The 19,210-nt window shown below is 39.0% G+C and overlaps 1 protein-coding gene across 5 annotated transcripts in view; it reads right to left on the bottom strand.

Moving 5' to 3' along the window:
• SIL1 (SIL1 nucleotide exchange factor) overlaps positions 1-19,210 on the bottom strand; it is a 248,182-nt gene that overhangs the window by 72,820 nt on the left and 156,152 nt on the right. For all 5 annotated transcript variants that reach the window (XM_068980447.1, XM_068980444.1, XM_068980449.1 and 2 more), the window contains exon 7: positions 19,022-19,143. In XM_068980447.1, coding sequence (XP_068836548.1) covers positions 19,022-19,143 — 122 coding nt within the window. The remainder of the gene's footprint in view (positions 1-19,021; positions 19,144-19,210) is intronic.

Here is a 19,210-nt window from a genome sequence, read left to right on the forward strand (position 1 = left end):
GTCCTTAATATTGTTAAGGTCACATTTAGATCATTATTAAGCATTAAGGCTTCTAGTGACTCAGACGGTAAAGTATCTGTCTGCAATGCAGGAGACCCGGGTTCAATCCCTGGGTTGGGAAGATCACTTGGAGAAGGAAATGGCAGCCCACTCAAGTATTCTTGCTTGGAAAATCCCATGGTCCATGGAGCCTGGTAGGTTACGTTCATGGGGTCACAAAGAGTTGGACACGACTGAGCGACTTCACTTTCACTTTCAAGAATAAAATAAATGCTTTCTCATAAAAAAAGACCAGTATAATAAAAAAAAATCATATGACCAACCTGAATTATAATCACAAATTTTAAAATTCTAAATTAAGGAGTAAAAAGCTAAGTCAAACAAAATATTAAAGATAAAAATATATCACAGCCATGTAGAATCGTAGAAAAACTCCTAATGCAATTCATCTCATCAGTGAATAAACAGAAACAAAATCATACAATCACTTCTATAGATGAAAGAAATTATCAATAAAATCTAATACAAATTCATGATAAAAAACCCCAGCAAACTGAGAAGAGAATTTTTTTAGCTTATTAAAAGCCTATAATAAATGTCATATTTAATGGTAAAATATTGTCATTCTCTCTAAAGACAAGAATAAGACAGGAATGCCTCCTATTAACATTTTAATAAACATTGTATTAAAGATGTTAAAAACTACAATAAGAAAAGAACAAATGAGGATAAAGATGAAAAAGAACGAAAACTGTTATTTTTAAATGACATGACTATCTAGGAAGAACTACTAAGAAACACAGACAAACTATTAGACGAGATAAGACTGGTAAATTTGTTAGATACAAAACCAAACATCAGCAACAACAAATTAGAAAATGAAAACAATCTTATTTACAATAACAAATCCCGTAAAGCACGTAAGGATAACAAAAGATATTTAATACTTAAGTTGAAAATTACATATCTTAATTAAAAGATTTAAAAACATCTACTAGGAAAGATAAAGTTGGACCATAAAGAAAGCTGAACACTGAAGAATTGATGCTTTTGAACCATGGTGTTGGAGAAGACTCTTGAGAGTCCCTTGGACTGCAAGGAGATCCAACCAGTCCATTAGGAGACCAGTCCTGAATATTCATTGGAAGGACTGATGCTGAAGCTGAAGCTCCAATACTTTGGCCACCTGATGTGAAGAACTGACTCATTGGAAAGGACCCTGATGCTGGGAAAGACTGAAGGCAGGAGGAGAAGGGAACAACAGAGGATAAGATGGTTGGATGGCATCACTGATTCAATGGACATGAGTTTGAGCAAGCTCGAGGAGATAGTGATGGACAGGGAAGCCTGGTGTGCTGCGGTCCATGCAGTTGCAAAGAGTCTGACACAACTAAGCAACTAGACTGAACTAAACTGAAAAGACAAGCCATATTCATAGATGGGAACACAATTGCATAATTATGCTGATTCTCACAGATTAATCTGTAAATTTACTTTAATGGAAACAAATAGTTTTTGTTGACCCTGTCAAAGTGTGTCTAAAATCCCCATGGAGGAGTAAGGGACAAAAACATTAAAGGTGATTTTCAAGAAGAGTAAGAACAAAGGATTTGTTTCACCTGATAGAGAAACAAACATATAAAGCTATAGTAATGGAAATAATATGAGATTGGTATAAGGATAGACATAATTTCATGCAAAGATCAGCACAATAAAGGACAGAAAAGGTATGGACCTAACAAAAGCAGAATATATTAAGAAGAGGTGGTAAGAATACACAGCAGAATTATCCAAAACATACCTTTAACAACCCAGATAACCACAATTATGTGATCACTCACCTAGAGCCAGATATCCTGGAATCCAAAGTCAAGTGGGCCTTAGGAAGCATCACTACAAACAAAGCTAGTGGAGGTGATGGAATCCAGCTGAGCTATTTCAAATCCTAAAAGATGATGCTGTGAAAGTGCTGCACTCAATATGCCAGCAAATTTGGAAAACTCAGCAGGGGCCACAGGACTGGAAAAGGTGTTTTCATTCCATTCCCAAAGAAAGGCAATGCCAAAGAATGTTCAAACTACCACACAACTGCACTCATCTCATACACTAGCAAAGTAATGCTCAAATTCTCCAAGCGAGGCTTCAACAGTATGTGAACTGAGAACTTCCAGATGTTCAAGCTGGATTTAGAAAAGGCAGAGGAACCAGAGACAAAAGCCAACATCCGCTGGATCACAGAAGAAGCAAGAAAAGTTCCAGAAAAACATCTACTGCTTTATTGACCTTGCCAAAGCCTTTGACTGTGTGGATCACAAGAAACTGTGGAAAATTCTGAAAGAGATGGGAATACCAGACCACCTGACCTGCCTCCTGAGATTCTGTATGCAGGTCAGGATGCAACAGAACTGGACATGGAACAATGGACTGGTTCCAAGTTGGGAAAGGAGTACGTCCAGGCTGTATACTGTCACCTTGTTTATTTAACTTATATGCAGAGTACAATCATGTGAAATGCTGGGCTGGATGAAGCACAAGCTGGAACCAAGATTGCCGGGAGAAGTTTCAATAACCTCAGATATGTACATGACACCACCCTTATGGCAGAAAGCAAAGAGGAACTGAAGAACCTCATGATGAAAGTGAAAGAGAAGAGCAAAAAAGCTGGCTTAAAACTCAACATTCAAAATATGAAGATCATGGCCTCCGGTCCCATCACTTCATGACAAATAGATGCGAAAACAGTGGAAACAGTGAGAGACTTTATTTTCTTGGGCTCCAAAATCATTGCAGATGGTGACTGCAGCCATGAAATTAAAAGACACTTGCTCCTTGGAAGAAAACTAAACAACAAACAGAAGACTCAATGGAAAGCCAAAGGATATGAAGAAGTAATTCCAAAAAGTGCAGCCCTGATGGCACAAAAACAAAAAATGCACTCATCAAAAAAAGGAGTGGGGGGAGAAAGGAAATTTTTGAACAGTATATACAGTATGACTCCAATTATGGGGATGGGGTGGATGTATTCAACCTTTATATAAGTCATGAAAGAGTGAAAGAAGGATAGGTTACCATTTCACAGCCGTCAGACTTGCAAAAGCTTAAATATAAACATACATATATACACAAAGATATGAACACATATGATAAACTAAAAATAAAAACAGATACATGTTCTCAAAATTGAGAGCAATGGTTACCCAGGGAAGAAGAAAGGGAAATAAAAAGGATTATGAAAAGATCTTCAACTGTATATAACATTTAGAAAGATAAAAACAGAAAGAAACTGAGGTTGGGAGGAGTTAAGAAGTAGGAATGAGATGGTTAGAGAAGTTCATGCTGGCTGCCTCCTCATCAGACTCTGTAGTTCCACCCTTCTCTTTCCTCAGAGAGATAAACTACTTTCTTTCCAGTAACCTCGGCCCATGAACAGACACTTAATAAGAAATCTGGCAGACTTGAAATACCTTCAACTTTAGGGAGCATGGTGGATTCTTCCCCGAATCTGGACGTCTAAAAGGACCAAGAAAGAAGTATCACAGATGATGGAACTGTGATGGCAATTACCATCTAAAACTGAGGAAAGAGGCATTGGAGCCTCACCCTCAGGCCAAGCAACTAGGCTAACAGTACTCACAGCAAAACGGTTTTCCTCTTTTTTCCAAATACCACTCCTCTTACTTTGTAGCTCACGTGTCATTTCTGTTTTTATAACTCCAGCTTTCTATAGCTTTGCTATGGTGTTAAAAATGTAATTTTTCTTAATCGCTCAGCTTGGGATGCAGTAGGATATTAATGAATCATATATGAATTGTCTTCCATCAGTTCTGAAAAAATAGGAGCCAAACCTCTTAAAAGATATAGCTTCTCCCACATTTTGTTTCTCCTAAGATTCACGTCAGACCTTTCCATTCTATTCCCCACGTCTACCATTTTTTTATTTTTAATTTTTCCATGTCTGTCTCTTAATGCTACACTTTGGGTAATTTCTTCAAGTCTATATTCTAGTTCACGTAATTACTCTTCAGCTGTGTCCTGACTAGTTATTTGCCTTATCTACTGAATTCCTAACTGTAATTATCATATTTTTTACTTCTAGAAGTTCTATTTAGCTCTTTTTAAAATCTTTCTGGATGTTGTCATTTTTGACAGTCTATTATTCTTTTCTCATACTTTTGATAAGATGTTTTAATGGCAACCCACTCCAGTACTCTTGCCTGGAAAATTCCATGGACTGAGGAGCCTGGTGGGCAACAGTCCATGGGGTCGCAGAGAGTCGGACATGACTGAGCGACTTCACCTTTATTTCTTTAAATGTATTAAAGACTTACTTTACAAACTACACCCTCAAAATTGTACTCTCTATAGTTACAGGTCTGATTGTTTCTGCTCTTTACTCATGATACCTTTTTTCATGTGTGTTTTGTGATACTATTTACAAGCTCACGATCACTGCAGTTTTTTTTTCTTTGTAGAGATGCTTTCAGGCCTAGATGTGTTCCTCCAAAAAGGGTTTATATTTGTTTCTACCAGTAACCTGGTAATTCTGGCAATTTGGAACTGCACTTAAAAAAAAAAAAAAAAACTTTTTCTGACAAATTTTCATCTATAAACTAGAGAGAATGGTATAATAATCCTTGATCATTTTACCCATAAATGTTTCAATGTTTCTCTAAAATAACTTTGAAAAAGACACAACCACCATATCATTTCACATTAAAAAGTTTAACAGAAATTTCTTAATATTATCAAATACCAAGTGATTTTTAAATGGCCCCAATTATCTCACAATTTTTTTTAAACATCACTGATATGGTCAGGCTGTAAGTAAGTGCAACCGATTGATATTTATCTTAAGAATCATTTAATTTACAGCTTTCATTCCTTCCATCTTTTTCTTATAATTTATTGTTGAAAATCCAGTAGTTCTAGTTTTCAGCATTCTAAACTTTGCTGATTATGTGTCCATTATATCATTTCACACACCTGCTGGCTCCCATATTTCCTTGAAATTGGAAGTTGGATCTTGATCAGATTCAGGTTTTATTTTCTAGCAAGACAACTTCATGGATGGCGGTATCTACTTCTATCAGGAGATACACCAGTCAGGTTTCCTAAGAAACAAACTTAAGATTTGTGGGCCAAGGTCTGGGGACTACTCTCAGGTACAATACCTCTAACAGATGAGAGAAGCAGGATTAGGCAATGGGAGAAGCTGAACTGTGACACAAGTGCAACAGAGGGCTCAAGTGACCTCACAAAAAGCTCTGGAGCTAGGATGCTCTTTCAGAATTGCCTCCTTTGAGGTAAGGGTGGAAGTGCTTTGAACTCCTACTTTGGGTCATTGGAAGTAGCCTACCCCCAGGAAGGGGCCATAAACTTGGGCAAGGCAGTTCCATTCTGGATGAATTCTTGCAGAGATTGAGTCAGAAGCCTTGCGTAGCCAACATTCCCAGGCCTGGGGGAATAAATGCCTTGGTCCTAAAGGGATGGCTTCCCTAGTGGCTCAGTGGTAAAGAATCTGCCTGCCAAAGCAGGAGACATGGGTTTGATTCCTGATCCGGGAAGATCCCACATGAACAACTAAGCACGTGTTTCACAACTATTGAGTCTGTGCTCCAGAACCTCGGAACAGCAATACTGAGCCCAGGAGCTGCAACTACTGAAGCCTGCTAGTCCTACAATCCACGTTCCACAACAAGAGAAGCCATCGCAATGAGACGTCCAAGCGCTGCAACTAGAGAGTAGACCCCCATCGCTATAACTAGAGAAAAGCCCGAGCAGCAAAGAATACCTAGCAAAGACTAAATAAAAAAAAAAATTTTTTAAACGGATAACTGGATATGTACCACATCATCCATAACAAGGCAGATAATGTTTGATTGCCTTTCTTCTGCAGCCATTCACGGTCATTACCAAGATCCATCGGTTTATTAAAGGTTCAGTTCAGTTCAGTTGCTCAGTCGTGTCTGACTCTTTGCAACCCCATGAATTACAGCATGCCAGGCCTCCCTGTCCATCATCAACTTCGTTACAGGATAGTAATATTCTAACTGCAACACTCTTCCTTTTTTACCTAGGATTTCTCTATTAAAAACTTCCTCTAAAGGGGGAGGGGTGGGAGGGAGGCTCAAGAGGGAGCAGATATATACATAGTTATGGCTGATTCCAGCTGCATGGCAGAAAACAACACAACACTGTAAAGCAATAAAAATAAAAACTTCCCCTCAACTAGTTGAGTATGCAGAGATTCAGTTCATATTGGAAAGAAAAGATAAACATAAAATGCTTTATTGTTTCTATTTGTTACTTTCGATTATGAACTGTTTCCCTACCCAGCACTCTAAAAATGACCGAAGAGGTTTAAAATTTGTTCAAAAGTATCATGATGAATTTGGGGATTTAAACATATTTTATTTGCTTCAATTCACTGCAGTTCTTATCCATCTTGAAATTCCTAGAGTCCCATCTATGGTCACTGGGAACCTTTTCAAGTTGAATCCTGAGTCCTTTACACAAGACCCAAGTAGTCTTTGAAAATGTTCTTGCTTTTGATTGTGACAAGACATCCAAGATCATTTTGCACAAGTTTTACTCCAGATTTGAAATGAGCCAATGTGAAATCAGAGTTCCTTTTAATGAAAAATGCTATTTTAGGGGGAAATGTTATTTATTAATAGAAAATACAATCTAGGAAGCCCAGTTGATCATTGCTGTTAGCTTTATCTATTTTTCTAGATCCTTTCAGTGGACAGAGCTAACAAATACATTTTTTTAAGAAAAAAATTCATCATGAAATCATGCTACTACTTTCAATCCAAAATCAGGACTAACAGGGATTTTACTCAATATTCAATTTTACATCAGTATCTCCCCTCTGTCACGCTGAAAATCCTGGCTCTCAGAGTTACCAGTGTAAATATTCATCTGCTTTATCCCACAACACACATAACAGTCTCAGAATAACAACACTAACATTTCCATTAACAGTAAGATTTCTGAAAAGTTTTATAGATACCTTTGTCTTTAAAATGCAACCAAATTGGGATGTATAGTTAAACTACTGGATTGTAAAATCACATGAAATAGTTCCTCCTTGTGTGATTATCCCACCAATTCTACAGACAACTAGATTCAATTGTTTTATTTTGTTCTCAATTTTTATGAGAAACAATTTTTTGTAATTACTTTGAGTTTTAAAATTACATAAAATATCTGCATGATTGCAGTCCCTCTCCCTATATCAACATTTCTCTACTTTTTTCATTTAACAATATATCCCCGGAAATATCACAACATACATATTCTGTATTATACAGAAACATTCCTAAATCTTTTCTTACAACGCTGCAGCACTCCATGGAATAAATGATACAATTTAAGGTATAATATAATTTATTCCATCTATTCCCTGCTGATGGACGTTTGGACTGATTCCCCTCTTTTGCTATTACAAATAGTGCTACCATGAATAACCTTGAGCGTACATATGTCTTTTCATATCTTTATCAGTATTATTTTAGAGGTAGAATTCTAAAGGTAGGAATAATATTTCAAAGAGTAAATATATGTGTACAATTTTGTTAGCTACTGTCAAATTTCATTCTGTAAAGGTTGTGCTATTTTTAAATTCTACCACCAATGTATAAGAGCCTATTTCCCCACAGCTTCACAAACAGAATATACTATCAACTTTTTTGGACTTCTGCTATCCTGATAGGTGAAAAACAGTATCTCAGTGTAGTTTTAATTGCTCTTTCTCTTCTTATGAGTGAGGCTGAGTATTTCTTCCTATGGTTAAGTCACCTACACTTCTTCTATTCTGCAGTGTGTGTCTATCCCATTTTTCTACAGGGTTATTAATGTACCTACTCTCTATTTTTAGGCAGTCTTTATATATATTAGAATACTAATGTTATATTTGTAATCTAATTTGCAAACATTTTTTCCACTTTATTATATATTGAGATTGTTTTAGAATAAATTCTCAGCTTAAGAGATTTTTAGGGCACAAAAAGAACATGATTTCCAGCCCAAAAGTACTCAAGGGTGAAGAATTTCCTTGGAAATTTTTCTACCTTCCACTCAAAGTCAAAATGCCTTTTCTAAGTAGAACATTTTCATTTTCTAATTCTCCTTTTCAAGGGCTCAAGTTTTTATCCCCTGTCTCCCAACTTAACACCTGTTGAAACCAAGTGATCTTGGCCACTAGGAAACAAGTGTTCTCATTACAGATGTAACTTCCAGCGTTTCATATCTCTTAGAATCTGTGTCTCTGGAACTTGTCTCAATTTCTAGCAGGGCTACCACATAAAGAATATGTTATTTCCCCTTTAGGAATTCAAAGGAGTAGCCCTAAAGTTTTTTTGATGGCTGAATTGAGCAATGTTTAAGGAAATGTTTATATGTTACAGATCCAACATCCTCAGGTTTTCTGAACCAAGAATTCTTTTTGAGAAATGTTAATCACCATATGCTAGATACAGAAGTCTTCCAACTTTGTTTTGCTACTTATTGTATAAATTTTATTTTATTTTTTAAATTGTTTTGTATAAATTTTAAATACAAATGTAATACACACTCACTGGAGGAAAAATAAAATAGAAAATAAAAAGCTTCCCTGTTCCTTGTGGCTTCATTACTCCCACTTATTTTTGGTGATTTCAGCTTTCGTGCTGGACCATTTAGTCTGCACCACGAAATGCTCTAAGCAGCTACATGAAACTTACCCTCTTTAAAGTGCTGTGGCTACCACAGGCTTGGATACCAGTTTCACTCTCAAGAAGCTCGGTTTTATTGGGGAAACAGGAAAGAATTGGCATATGCAGATAATTAGTTGTATGAGACAGTGTAAGTGTCCAGACAACAAATGTTAATCAAGATGAAAAGAAAGAACTTTGTGGGCTGGAGTTATGCAGTGAAGAAATCAAGGAGGACGTGGTCAATACTGAACAAATCAGAAAGCAGCCCCATAGAGGATCTAGAGGCAGGAGAACATTACAGAGACAGATTTAAAAGAAATGCAGAGAGGACAGGTTCATTAAGTAAAGTGGTGCCTCCCTCCCCACAAGGAACCCCCTGTTTCTTCAGTACCCTGGTCAGGCTTAGCTCTCATTTTCCATTTGTCATTAATTGCCATTTGAAAAAAGAAATAAGACTCTGAATGCAGCTTTAAAAGCTATAAGGCTATCCAACTGCTTGGGCCAATCTGGTTAATATGTCAGTTAATTTATGAGATACAAAATGGTTTGAGTGTCTCTCTGCATCTGGAGGGGTGAAAAATTAGGTCATGGAGTCAAGAGGTCAGAACTAGTACTAGGGATCGCACATGGACTTTTATTCAAATTGTGACATCTCCAACATGTGACTGCATCCCACCTCTAACCTATTCTCTGGGCCTTCAGCTGTGGGGAAGGGTTGGGGGTTGGGAGTGGGGAGTGTTGCTACATACGTATTATACAGCCCTAGATTTTTAAAGGGTCAAAGGTCAGATATATCTGACAATGATATACAATCTTGACGTACTCCCTTCCCAATGTGGAACCAGTCTGTTGTTTCATGTCCAGTTCTAACTGTTGCTTCTTGACCAGCATATAGATTTCTCCAGAGGCAGGTAAGGTGGTCTGGTATTCCCATTTCTTTAAGAATTTCCCACAGTTTGTTGTGATCCACAAGACAAAGGCTTTGGCATAGTCAATAAAGCAGACGTTTTTCTGGAACTGTCTTGCTTTTCCTATGATCCAGCGGATGCTGGTCATTTGATCTCTAGTTCCTCTGCCTTTTCTAAATCTAGCTTGATCATCTGGAAGTTCTTGGTTCACTCTGAAGCCTCGCTTGGAGAATTTTGAGCATTACTTTGCTAGCACGTGAGATGAATGCAACTGTGCAGTAGTTTGAACATTCTTTGGCATTGCTTTTCTTCGGGATTAGAAGGAACATTGACCTTTTCTGGTCCTGTAGCCACTGCTGAGTTTTCCAAATTTGCTGGCATATTGAGTGCAGCACTTTAACAGCACCATCTTTTAGGACTTGAGATAGCTCAGATGGAATTCCATCACCTCCACTAGCTTTGTTCGCAGTGATGCTTCCTAAGCCCCACTTGACTTGACTCCAGGATGTCTAGCTCTAGGTGAGTAATCACACCATCATGGTTATGAGAAGACTCTTGAGAGTCCCTTGGACTGCAAGGAGATCCAATCAGTCCATTCTCAAGGAGATCAGCCCTGGGATTTCTTTGGAAGGAATGATGCTAAAGCTGAAACTCCAGTACTTTGGCCACCTCATGCGAAGAGTTGACTCATTGGAAAAGACTCTGATGCTGGGAGGGATTGGGGGCAGGAGGAGAAGGGGACGACAGAGGATGAGATGGCTGGATGGCATCACTGACTCGATGGACATGAGTCTGAGTGAACTCCGGGAGTTGGTGATGGACAGGGAGGCCTGGCGTGCTGCGATTCATGGGGTCACAAAGAGTCGGACATGACTGAGCGACTGAACTGAGCAGTCTAGTGGTTTTCCCTACTTTCTTCAATATAAGTCTAAATTTTGCTATAAGAAGTTCATGATCTGAGCCACAGTCAGCTCCTGGTCTTGTTTTCGCTGACTGTATAGAGCTTCTCCATTTTTGGCACAAAGAATATAATCAATCTGATTTCGGTATTGACCATAAGGTGATGTCCATGTGTAGAGTCATCACATGGAAGACGGCATTTGCTATGACCAGTGTATTCTCTGGCAAAACCCTGTTAGCCTTTGTCCTGCTTCATTTTGTACTCCAAGGCCAAACCTGTCTGTTACTCCACGTATCTCTTGACTTTCTACTTTTGCATTCCAGTTCTCTATGACAAAAAGGACATCTTTTCTTGGTGTTAGTTCTAGGTCTTGTAGGTGTTCATGGAACCGTTCAACCTCAGCTTTTTCGGCATTTGTGTTTGGGGCATAGTTTGGATTTCTGTGATAATGAATGATTTGCTTTAGAGACAAACAGAGATCATTCTGTACTTTTGAGACTACACCCAAGTACTGCATTTCAGACTCTCTTGCTGTGTTTCTTCTAAGGGATTCTTGCCCACAGTAGTAGATATAATGGTCAACTGAATTAAATTCGCCCACTCCAGTCCATTTTAGTTCATTGATTCCTAAAATGTTGATGTTCACTCTTGCCATCTCCTGTTTGAGCACTACCAATTTACCTTGATTCATGGACCTAATATTCCAGGTTCCTATGCAATATTGCTCTTTACAGCATTGGACTTTACTTCCATCACCAGTCATATCCACAACTGGATGTTGTTTTTGCTTTGGCTCCATCTCTTCATTCTTTCTGGAGATACTTCTCCACTCTTCTCCAGTAGCATACTGGGCATCTACCGACTTGGGAAGTTCATTTTTCAGAGTCATATCTTTTTGCCTTTTCATACTGTTCGGAAGGTTCTCAAGGCAAAAACACTGAAATGGTTTGCCATTTCCTTCTCCAGTGGACCACGTTTTGTCAGAACTCTCCATCATGATCCATTCATCTTGGGTGGCCCTACAAGGCATGGCTCACAATTTCATTGAGTTAGACAAGGCTGTATACTGTCACCCTGTTTATTTAACTTATATGCAGAGAACATCATGTGAAATGTAGGGCTGGATGAAGCACAAGCTGGAATCAAGATTGCTGGGAGAAATATCAATAACCTCAGATATGCGCATGACACCACTCTTATGGCAGAAAGCAAAGAGGAACTAAAGAGCCTTGTGAAGAAAGAGGAGACTGAAAAAGGTGGCTTAAAACTCAACATTCAAAAAACGAAGATCATGGCATCTATCCCATCACTTCATGGCAAATAGATGGGGAAACAGTGGAAACAGTGAGGGACTTTATTTTCTTGGGCTCCAAAATCACTGTAGATGGTAACTGTAGCCATGAAATTAAAAGATGCTTACTCCCTGGAAGAAAAGTTATGACAAACCTAAACAGCATATTAAAAAGCAAAGACATTACTTTGCCAACAAAGGTCTGTCTAGTCAAAGCTATGGTTTTTCCAGTAGTCATGTATGGATGTGAGAGTTGGACCATAAAGAAAGTTGAGCTTGAAGAATTGATGCTTTTGAACTGTGGTGTTGGAGAAGATTCTTGAGAGTCCCATGGATTGCAAGGAGATCAAACCATTCAATTCTGAAGGAAATCAGTCCTGAATATTCACTGGAAGGACTGATGCTGAAGCCCCATCACTTTGGCTACCTGATGCAAAGAACTGATGCATTGGGGAAAAACCCTGATCTTGGAAAAGACTGAAGGCAGGAGGAGAAGGGAATGATAAAGGACGAGATACTTGGATGGCATCACCGACTTGATGGACATGAGTTTGAGCAAGCTATGGGACTTGCTGATAGTCAGAGAAGCCTGGCGTGCTGCAGTCCCTGGAGTTGCAAAGAGTTGGACATGACTCAGTGACTGAACCAAGATATCTGAACCATCTACTATTACATCATTAATAGAGACAGCATTCTCCACTCTGCCCTCATACGCTATCTGAAAAACACTTCATTTCTTAGGTGTCACTTTATTCTTTAGTTTCTTCATTATTACATCCTAGCATTCAATGCTAGGTCCTGCTATACACTAGGGAAACAGCAAGATTAAGACAGAAAATGAATCCCATTGACTCCTGGACTAACAGGGTTTATCATCATTTAACAGGTAATCAAACAAATATTTAACTGCAAATTGAGATAAGTGCTATGAAGCAGCAAGAGATTTTAAAGGGAATTTTAAAGATCTGAGAGAGATGTTTAAAATTTATTAATTTGAAGACGTTTAGAAGCAATTAACAGAATAATGACTAAAAGAATCTTAAAAAAAAAAACCTCTCATGACAGAAGTATGTAAACAGATGGTTCTAAAACCAGTACAGTAGCTAAACTGTATCATAAAGAAGCTAGTCTTGTCTTTCCCCTCATTTATCCTCTTCAGCATGTTGCCTTTTTGTTCCTGTGCATCTCATCTCACTGGTCTAAACCAGCTGTAGCTCCAACAACAGCTGTAGTTCCAACAACTGTTACTCCAACAATTGTTACTCCAACAACTGTAATCAAGGTAGAAAGAAGTAGACAAGGTCTCCTTACTATCGTTGTCTTTCAGTTCAGTTCATTCACTCAGTCATGTCTGACTCTTTGCAAGCCCATGGACTGCAGCACGCCAGGCCTCCCTGTCCATCACCAACTCCTGGAGTTTACTCAAACTCATGTCCATTGAGTCGGTGATGCCATCCAACCATCTCATCCTCTGTCGTCCCCTTCTTGTCCCGCCTTCAATCTTTCCCACATCAGGTTCTTTTCAAATGAGTCAGCTCTTTGCATCAGGTGGCCGAAGTATTGGAGTTTCAGCTTTAGCATCAGTCCTTCCAATGAACACCCAGGACTGATCTTTAGGATGGACTGGTTGGATCTCTCTGCAGTCCAAGGGACTCTCAAGAGTCTTCTCCAACACCACAGTTCAAAGGCATCAAACCTTCGGCACTCAGCTTTCTTTACAGTCCAACGCTCACATCCATACATGACTACTGGAAAAACCATAGCCTTGACTAGACGGACCTTTGTTTGCAAAGTAATGTCTCTACTTTTGAATATGCTGTCTACATTGGTCATAACTTTCCTTCCTAGGAGCAAGTGTCTTTTAAATTTTATGGCTGCAGTCACTATTTGCAGTGATTTTGGAGCCCAAGAAAATAAAATCAGCCACTGTTTCCACTGTTTCCCCATCTATTTGCCATGACGTGATGGGACCAGATGCTATGATCTTCGTTTTCTGAATGTTGAGCTTTAAGCCTACTTTTTCACTCTCCTCTTTCACTTTCATCAAAAGGCTCTTTAGTTCTTCTTCACTGTCTTCCATAAGAATGGTGTCATCTGCATATCTGAGGTTATTGATATTTCTCCCTACAATGTTGTTTCAGCTTGTGCTTCTTCCAGCCCAGTATTCCTCATGCTGTACTCTGCAGATACATTAAATAGGCATGGTGACAGTATACAGCCTTGACATACTCATTTTCCTATTTGGAACCAGTCTGTTGTTCCATGTCCAGTTCTAACTGTTGCTTCCTGACCTGCATACAGATTTCTCAAGAGGCAAGTCAGGTGGTCTAGTATTCCCATCTCTTTCAGAATTTTTCACAGTTTATTGTGATCCATAGTCAAAGGCTTTGGCATAGTCAATAAAGCAGAAGTAGATGTTTTTCTGGAACTCTCTTGCTTTTTCAATGATCCAGCAGATGTTGGCAATTTGATCTCTAGTTCCTCTGCCTTTTCTAAAACATGTTTGAACATCTTTATAAGAAAACAAAATCCTTCCCAGAAGCTTTTCCAGCAAACATCTCTTTATGTCTCATTGTCCAGAACTGGGTCAAATGCTTACCTCTAAATCAATCTACATCCACAGAAAATGGGATTGCCATGCTTGATTTAAACTATTAAGGGCTCATTTCCTACCACTGAGAGAGGGAGTCTCCTCCCTAAACATATTGCTGCCCTCACAATATCATGGTGAAAAAATGAAATCATTGTTTAGTAGACAATAATTGTGAAAATAAAAATCCACGGGACTCAGTGACCAGGTAAATAACTAGAGAGAAATAAGACTCAAATATCACTCCAAAGTTTTAAGCTTTGGTAACAAAGACAATCATAAGGCCAAGAACAGATAAAAAGAGAAGTGGGAAGAAAAGCCTAGCTTGTGAGATAGACGAAAATGAACTACATTTTCTTCTCTTTCAGTTTGATGTGCAATGACACAGTCTGATAGAAATGGAGTAAAGGACCTGAGAAGAAGGCTGGCTTAGACACTGGAGTTATCCACAACAAGGTAGAATTTAAAACCATGGGAAAAGGTAGGACCACTGGTAGAGAAAATGAAGAGACAATAGTGACAAGGCCATAAAAAGTTTGGTAAATGGCTGTAGTCAGGAGATATTGAAAAGATATTGTTGCCATAAGAAGAAAAGAAGACCAAGTAATTAATAACAGACATCCAAGAACTAAGGGACTACTACAATCACATGGCAGCTGAGAAGTAAAGTTTCCAAAGGAAAGTAGTGGTTGACATTGTTGAATATTAATGGAGATGTCAATAACGACAAAATACTCTTGAACCATTTCAGGGATTGTATCTCATGTGCACTTATTGGATCCCTAACTGTCTAATCTTTGAAGGCAGGCAGGGGTCAGTGGCTAAGTAATCAAACATTTGTGGGCTAAAAGGAGGGAGCCTAGAGAGTGGCAAGACAGTGAAGAACAGGGACAGTGACGGGGAGAAAAGGAGGATGTGCAGAGGATGGAGATCAAGACAAGGGTAAGGACCATATTTAAGAGGAGAGATGAAAATGTGAAGAGATGACGGAAGTGGGCAGAGAACATGAAATGCTGGAAGGAGGGAGGGAAATGAATTTCAAGATATCTAGTGGATGACAGCAGTAAAGGTAAAGGTCAATGGAAGCGATCCCCCAAAAAGCCACAAAAGTCAGGAAAGACAGAGACGATACAGATAAGAAATAAGATACAGATACTGAAATTCATGAAGGATAGCAGGAAAGAAATCTGAAAATTGGAGGCTAATAAATGGAAATGGGACACAAGGATTTGACACTGGCCAAATGGTTAAAATTAATTAGTAAAATATCCATGGGAAGAGTACAACTAGGAAAATTAGAGAACCAATAAAGCATAGGGTGAGAGGGTGAAGGTCAGCAGCAGGGTGAACATTCATTTTACAAAGAGATGTATGTAACCCAGTATTTCCTAAGGAGGGTCCAATGAAGACGTCAAAGACAGGGTAGAGTGTAATCCTATCCCAGGGATCCGTCATAAGAGAACATAATTGCACTACGGCTGACAGCTCACATACCTCCCTTTTTACACTATGCATAAGTTCATGAAAAAGGACTGCATATAGTGAGCATTTATAAGCCAATATAATTGAATAATTCATACATATGCATAAAAGAACTCATGGACAGTGGACACCAAAAGTGACTGAGAGAGGTGCTGTCATAAGATGAAAGCAGGTCTTAGAAAGACCACTGAAAATATGTGACTTGAAGAAAGAAGGAAGGGAAGGAGGAAGGAAAGGGAGGTAAGGAAAGATAAAGATGCCAAAGACATCAGACTCCTACCTCCCTATTTCTACATATCTTTTTATGCAAGAGCCTGACCTGCCTGCACATGGGCCAACAAAACACTAGCAGCTGAAAATGAATGTGTGTGACCCATAATAAGTGTGAATAATATTTAAATAAGAGAACAAACTGTTTCAGTGGCCATGTAACACCGAGTGGCCACATCAATTATGTTTATGTCAATTCTTTCTTCTTGATCTTGGAATAACCGCTTCCCATTTAACACCACAGAAGAGATCTCTTCATCTACAGAAACGTCTGTGGCAGTCTTATGAATTAATTAACCCAGGCAGGCAAACAAATACCCTCATGAAGCAGCAAGACTGACACCAAGAGATATATGTGGTAGAACGTAGGCACTTAACAGAAGAGAAAATGAGGAAGACAAAGGTTTGCATTGTAAAAACAAAAGTAACACTTTAACTCTGAGTTACAGTGAAAACTCAAAGTAAAAAGGACACACAATGAACACAATGATGTTATACCCCATGTCACTGATAGGTGTTTTATAAGCATTTCACAGGACTTATTGTATATTATGTTCTTCCATATTCATTCAGTCTTAAAGGAAACCTATGATTGTTTTTAGATAACAAATGAAAAAGGTGAGGCTTAGAAAAGTGAAATCACTTGCCCACAGGTCAACAGCCAGGAAATGATAGAAACTGGACTTGAACCTAGATTTCCTGACTGTACGTACCAGCGGTCTACTTAGTTCTCCCAAATAGTCAAACATCTGGACTGAGTGAGCTGTTTTTGCTCATCAGCAGAAAACTGGAAGGAACGATCTCTAAATAAGATTCCCAAACCATGAGACTCCATGATTCCAACATGCTCACGAGCCCTTGAAAGCCCTCTTGACAAAGAAAGAGCGGATCCAATCACTTTGTGCAGGTGTGCGTACATGTGTGCTATGTGTGTGCTCACCTGCAGGCTGAGGGCAGGTAGGAAGCTGCAGAACCAACACTTAGGACACCAGGAAAAAATAATGAATATCAGACTAGACCACTGAAACCTGCCTCTGCATGGAAATATTCTTACCTTCCATCAAGTTCCTCTTTGCATAAAACACTTATATTTTCATGGTGTGTAGGAGCCTGCTGTTGGCTTCCAAATACTCTGGCACTACACCATGCTGTCACTGTAACTGCCCTCCAGTGAGCCATCAAAATCCCAGCTAGAACATTTTGAATACGGCAGTTTTCTTGCCACCAAAACACTAAATTGCAATATTTTATATTTATCTCTATTTAAATTTTAGTGATGCCGCAGAAATGTTAACACAGTCTTACACTAATATAATCATGGAAAAGCCTTAATAATACCACACACTGGCACAGCCTCCATATGAGTTATGGCCTGCTAAGCAGGCCCAAAGCAAGCTTGTCAAGTCGCTTAGCTCCCCTAAACCAAGGTGTGACATCAAGACGTTTCTTTTCCCCCACAAAACGTGTTTCCAGAAGCAATGGCAAAGTACACACAGAATCATCTGTTCACATTCAAAGTACAGAGAAAGTACTGGAGAGTACAGAGAAGATTTCCAAAAACGGTCTGGGAAAAGAGATTAATAATGTTTGAATCAATTATTTTATAGCTTGAGAAACAAAAAGTGAACTTCAGTAAGTTCTCAAGCCTCTAAAGTCTAATGAGGATAAAGATCTTAACTTGTGCAGGGCTGAAATCACAGCTATCAATGACAAATTTATAGATTCTTCACCTTTCCAGTAGATGCACAGGCAGTGATTTTCCTGCGTGGCTCTGGTCAATGATAGCAAGAGAGGTATGCTCTGGAGTCCACAAGACAAGCAGGGCTTAAAGATGGGGCAGGTGAGCAAGAAGGGAAACAAAGGCCTGCAGTGCTCCCAGCCTCTCACCTGCAACAATTCTTCTGGCTTTCCTAGCTTTGCCTCTCAATTTACTAAGAAAAGATAGCTAGTCTTTTAGAATTAGAGAGTATCAGACTGAGATTTTGATTAAATAAAGATAATCGTAGATGAAAGGCAAAGGAAATCTTTTCAAAACAAAGAGTCCAATGGTAATGTTCAAAATAGTCCTTCTACATTATCACAATCCTGGCAAGCAAGCAAAGGTAATCCTTAATACGCACCACACATGTCCTGACAGCAAGAATTTGAATAATGGTTTCTGTTGTAGAAGAACAAATGGTCCTAGGAACAGACTTTCAAAAATCGAACAAACTGTAGCTCCAATGGACCAACTGCAGCTTGAAGACATTTTGACTTTTTTAGGGCGAGTATAATGATACGGTACTCCTATCTCTTTCTGCATCTACCCTTTGGAGATGCTCATTCCTCTCACTTGATCAGTCTTCGAGCATAAGCCAGACTAACTGAAATTTAAACAACTCTAAACCCAGAGATGTGATAACCTGGTGGCATGTTGACTGGTTTCAGGCAACTAGAGGAAGGCAAATCTCCCCAGAAGGCCCTCCTTGGTCAGGTTCATCATTTATTCATCACCAGATGAAGCTTCTCTGCTAAAAGGACCAACACTTGGAGTTCACTCCCCTTCCTCTCAACTACTTATGGTTGGTGTAACTTCTAATTAGCTTTGACTAAAACAGAGAATGTGACCTAAAATATGTTATGAAATGTCCATACATATAAGATAAGGGGGAAGAGAGTCACAAATGGTGACAACAAGGGTGAAAATTCTTATCTAGTTAGAATAAAGGCAGAATCAAATTCTTACTCTAGTTTCAGTGAGATTACACTAAGCTGTGGAGAGAGATGTGCATGAGTTCAAACGTATCTTCCTCCAGGCCAATCATGCCAAGAGTAAAGCTAGACTTCACTTGAAGGGTCCAAAGGATCCTGGCCAATGCAACGACCATCCATGCTGCTCACCTGGAAAAGGCAGCCCCCAGCACAAACGCCGCATACTCCTTCACCAGGGGTTCTGTACTGTTGAGCCCGTTGATCACCACCTGAAGGCCACCAAAGGAAAGCAGGTCCTGTGCATTATCCATCTGGAACAGAGGCACTGCTTAGTATAGTATAGACATCAAGGTAAGAATTTCTTTTGGTAACTATTCA

This window comes from Capricornis sumatraensis, chromosome 9 (genome assembly GCF_032405125.1).
Source record: "Capricornis sumatraensis isolate serow.1 chromosome 9, serow.2, whole genome shotgun sequence".
Taxonomy (NCBI): domain Eukaryota; kingdom Metazoa; phylum Chordata; class Mammalia; order Artiodactyla; family Bovidae; genus Capricornis; species Capricornis sumatraensis.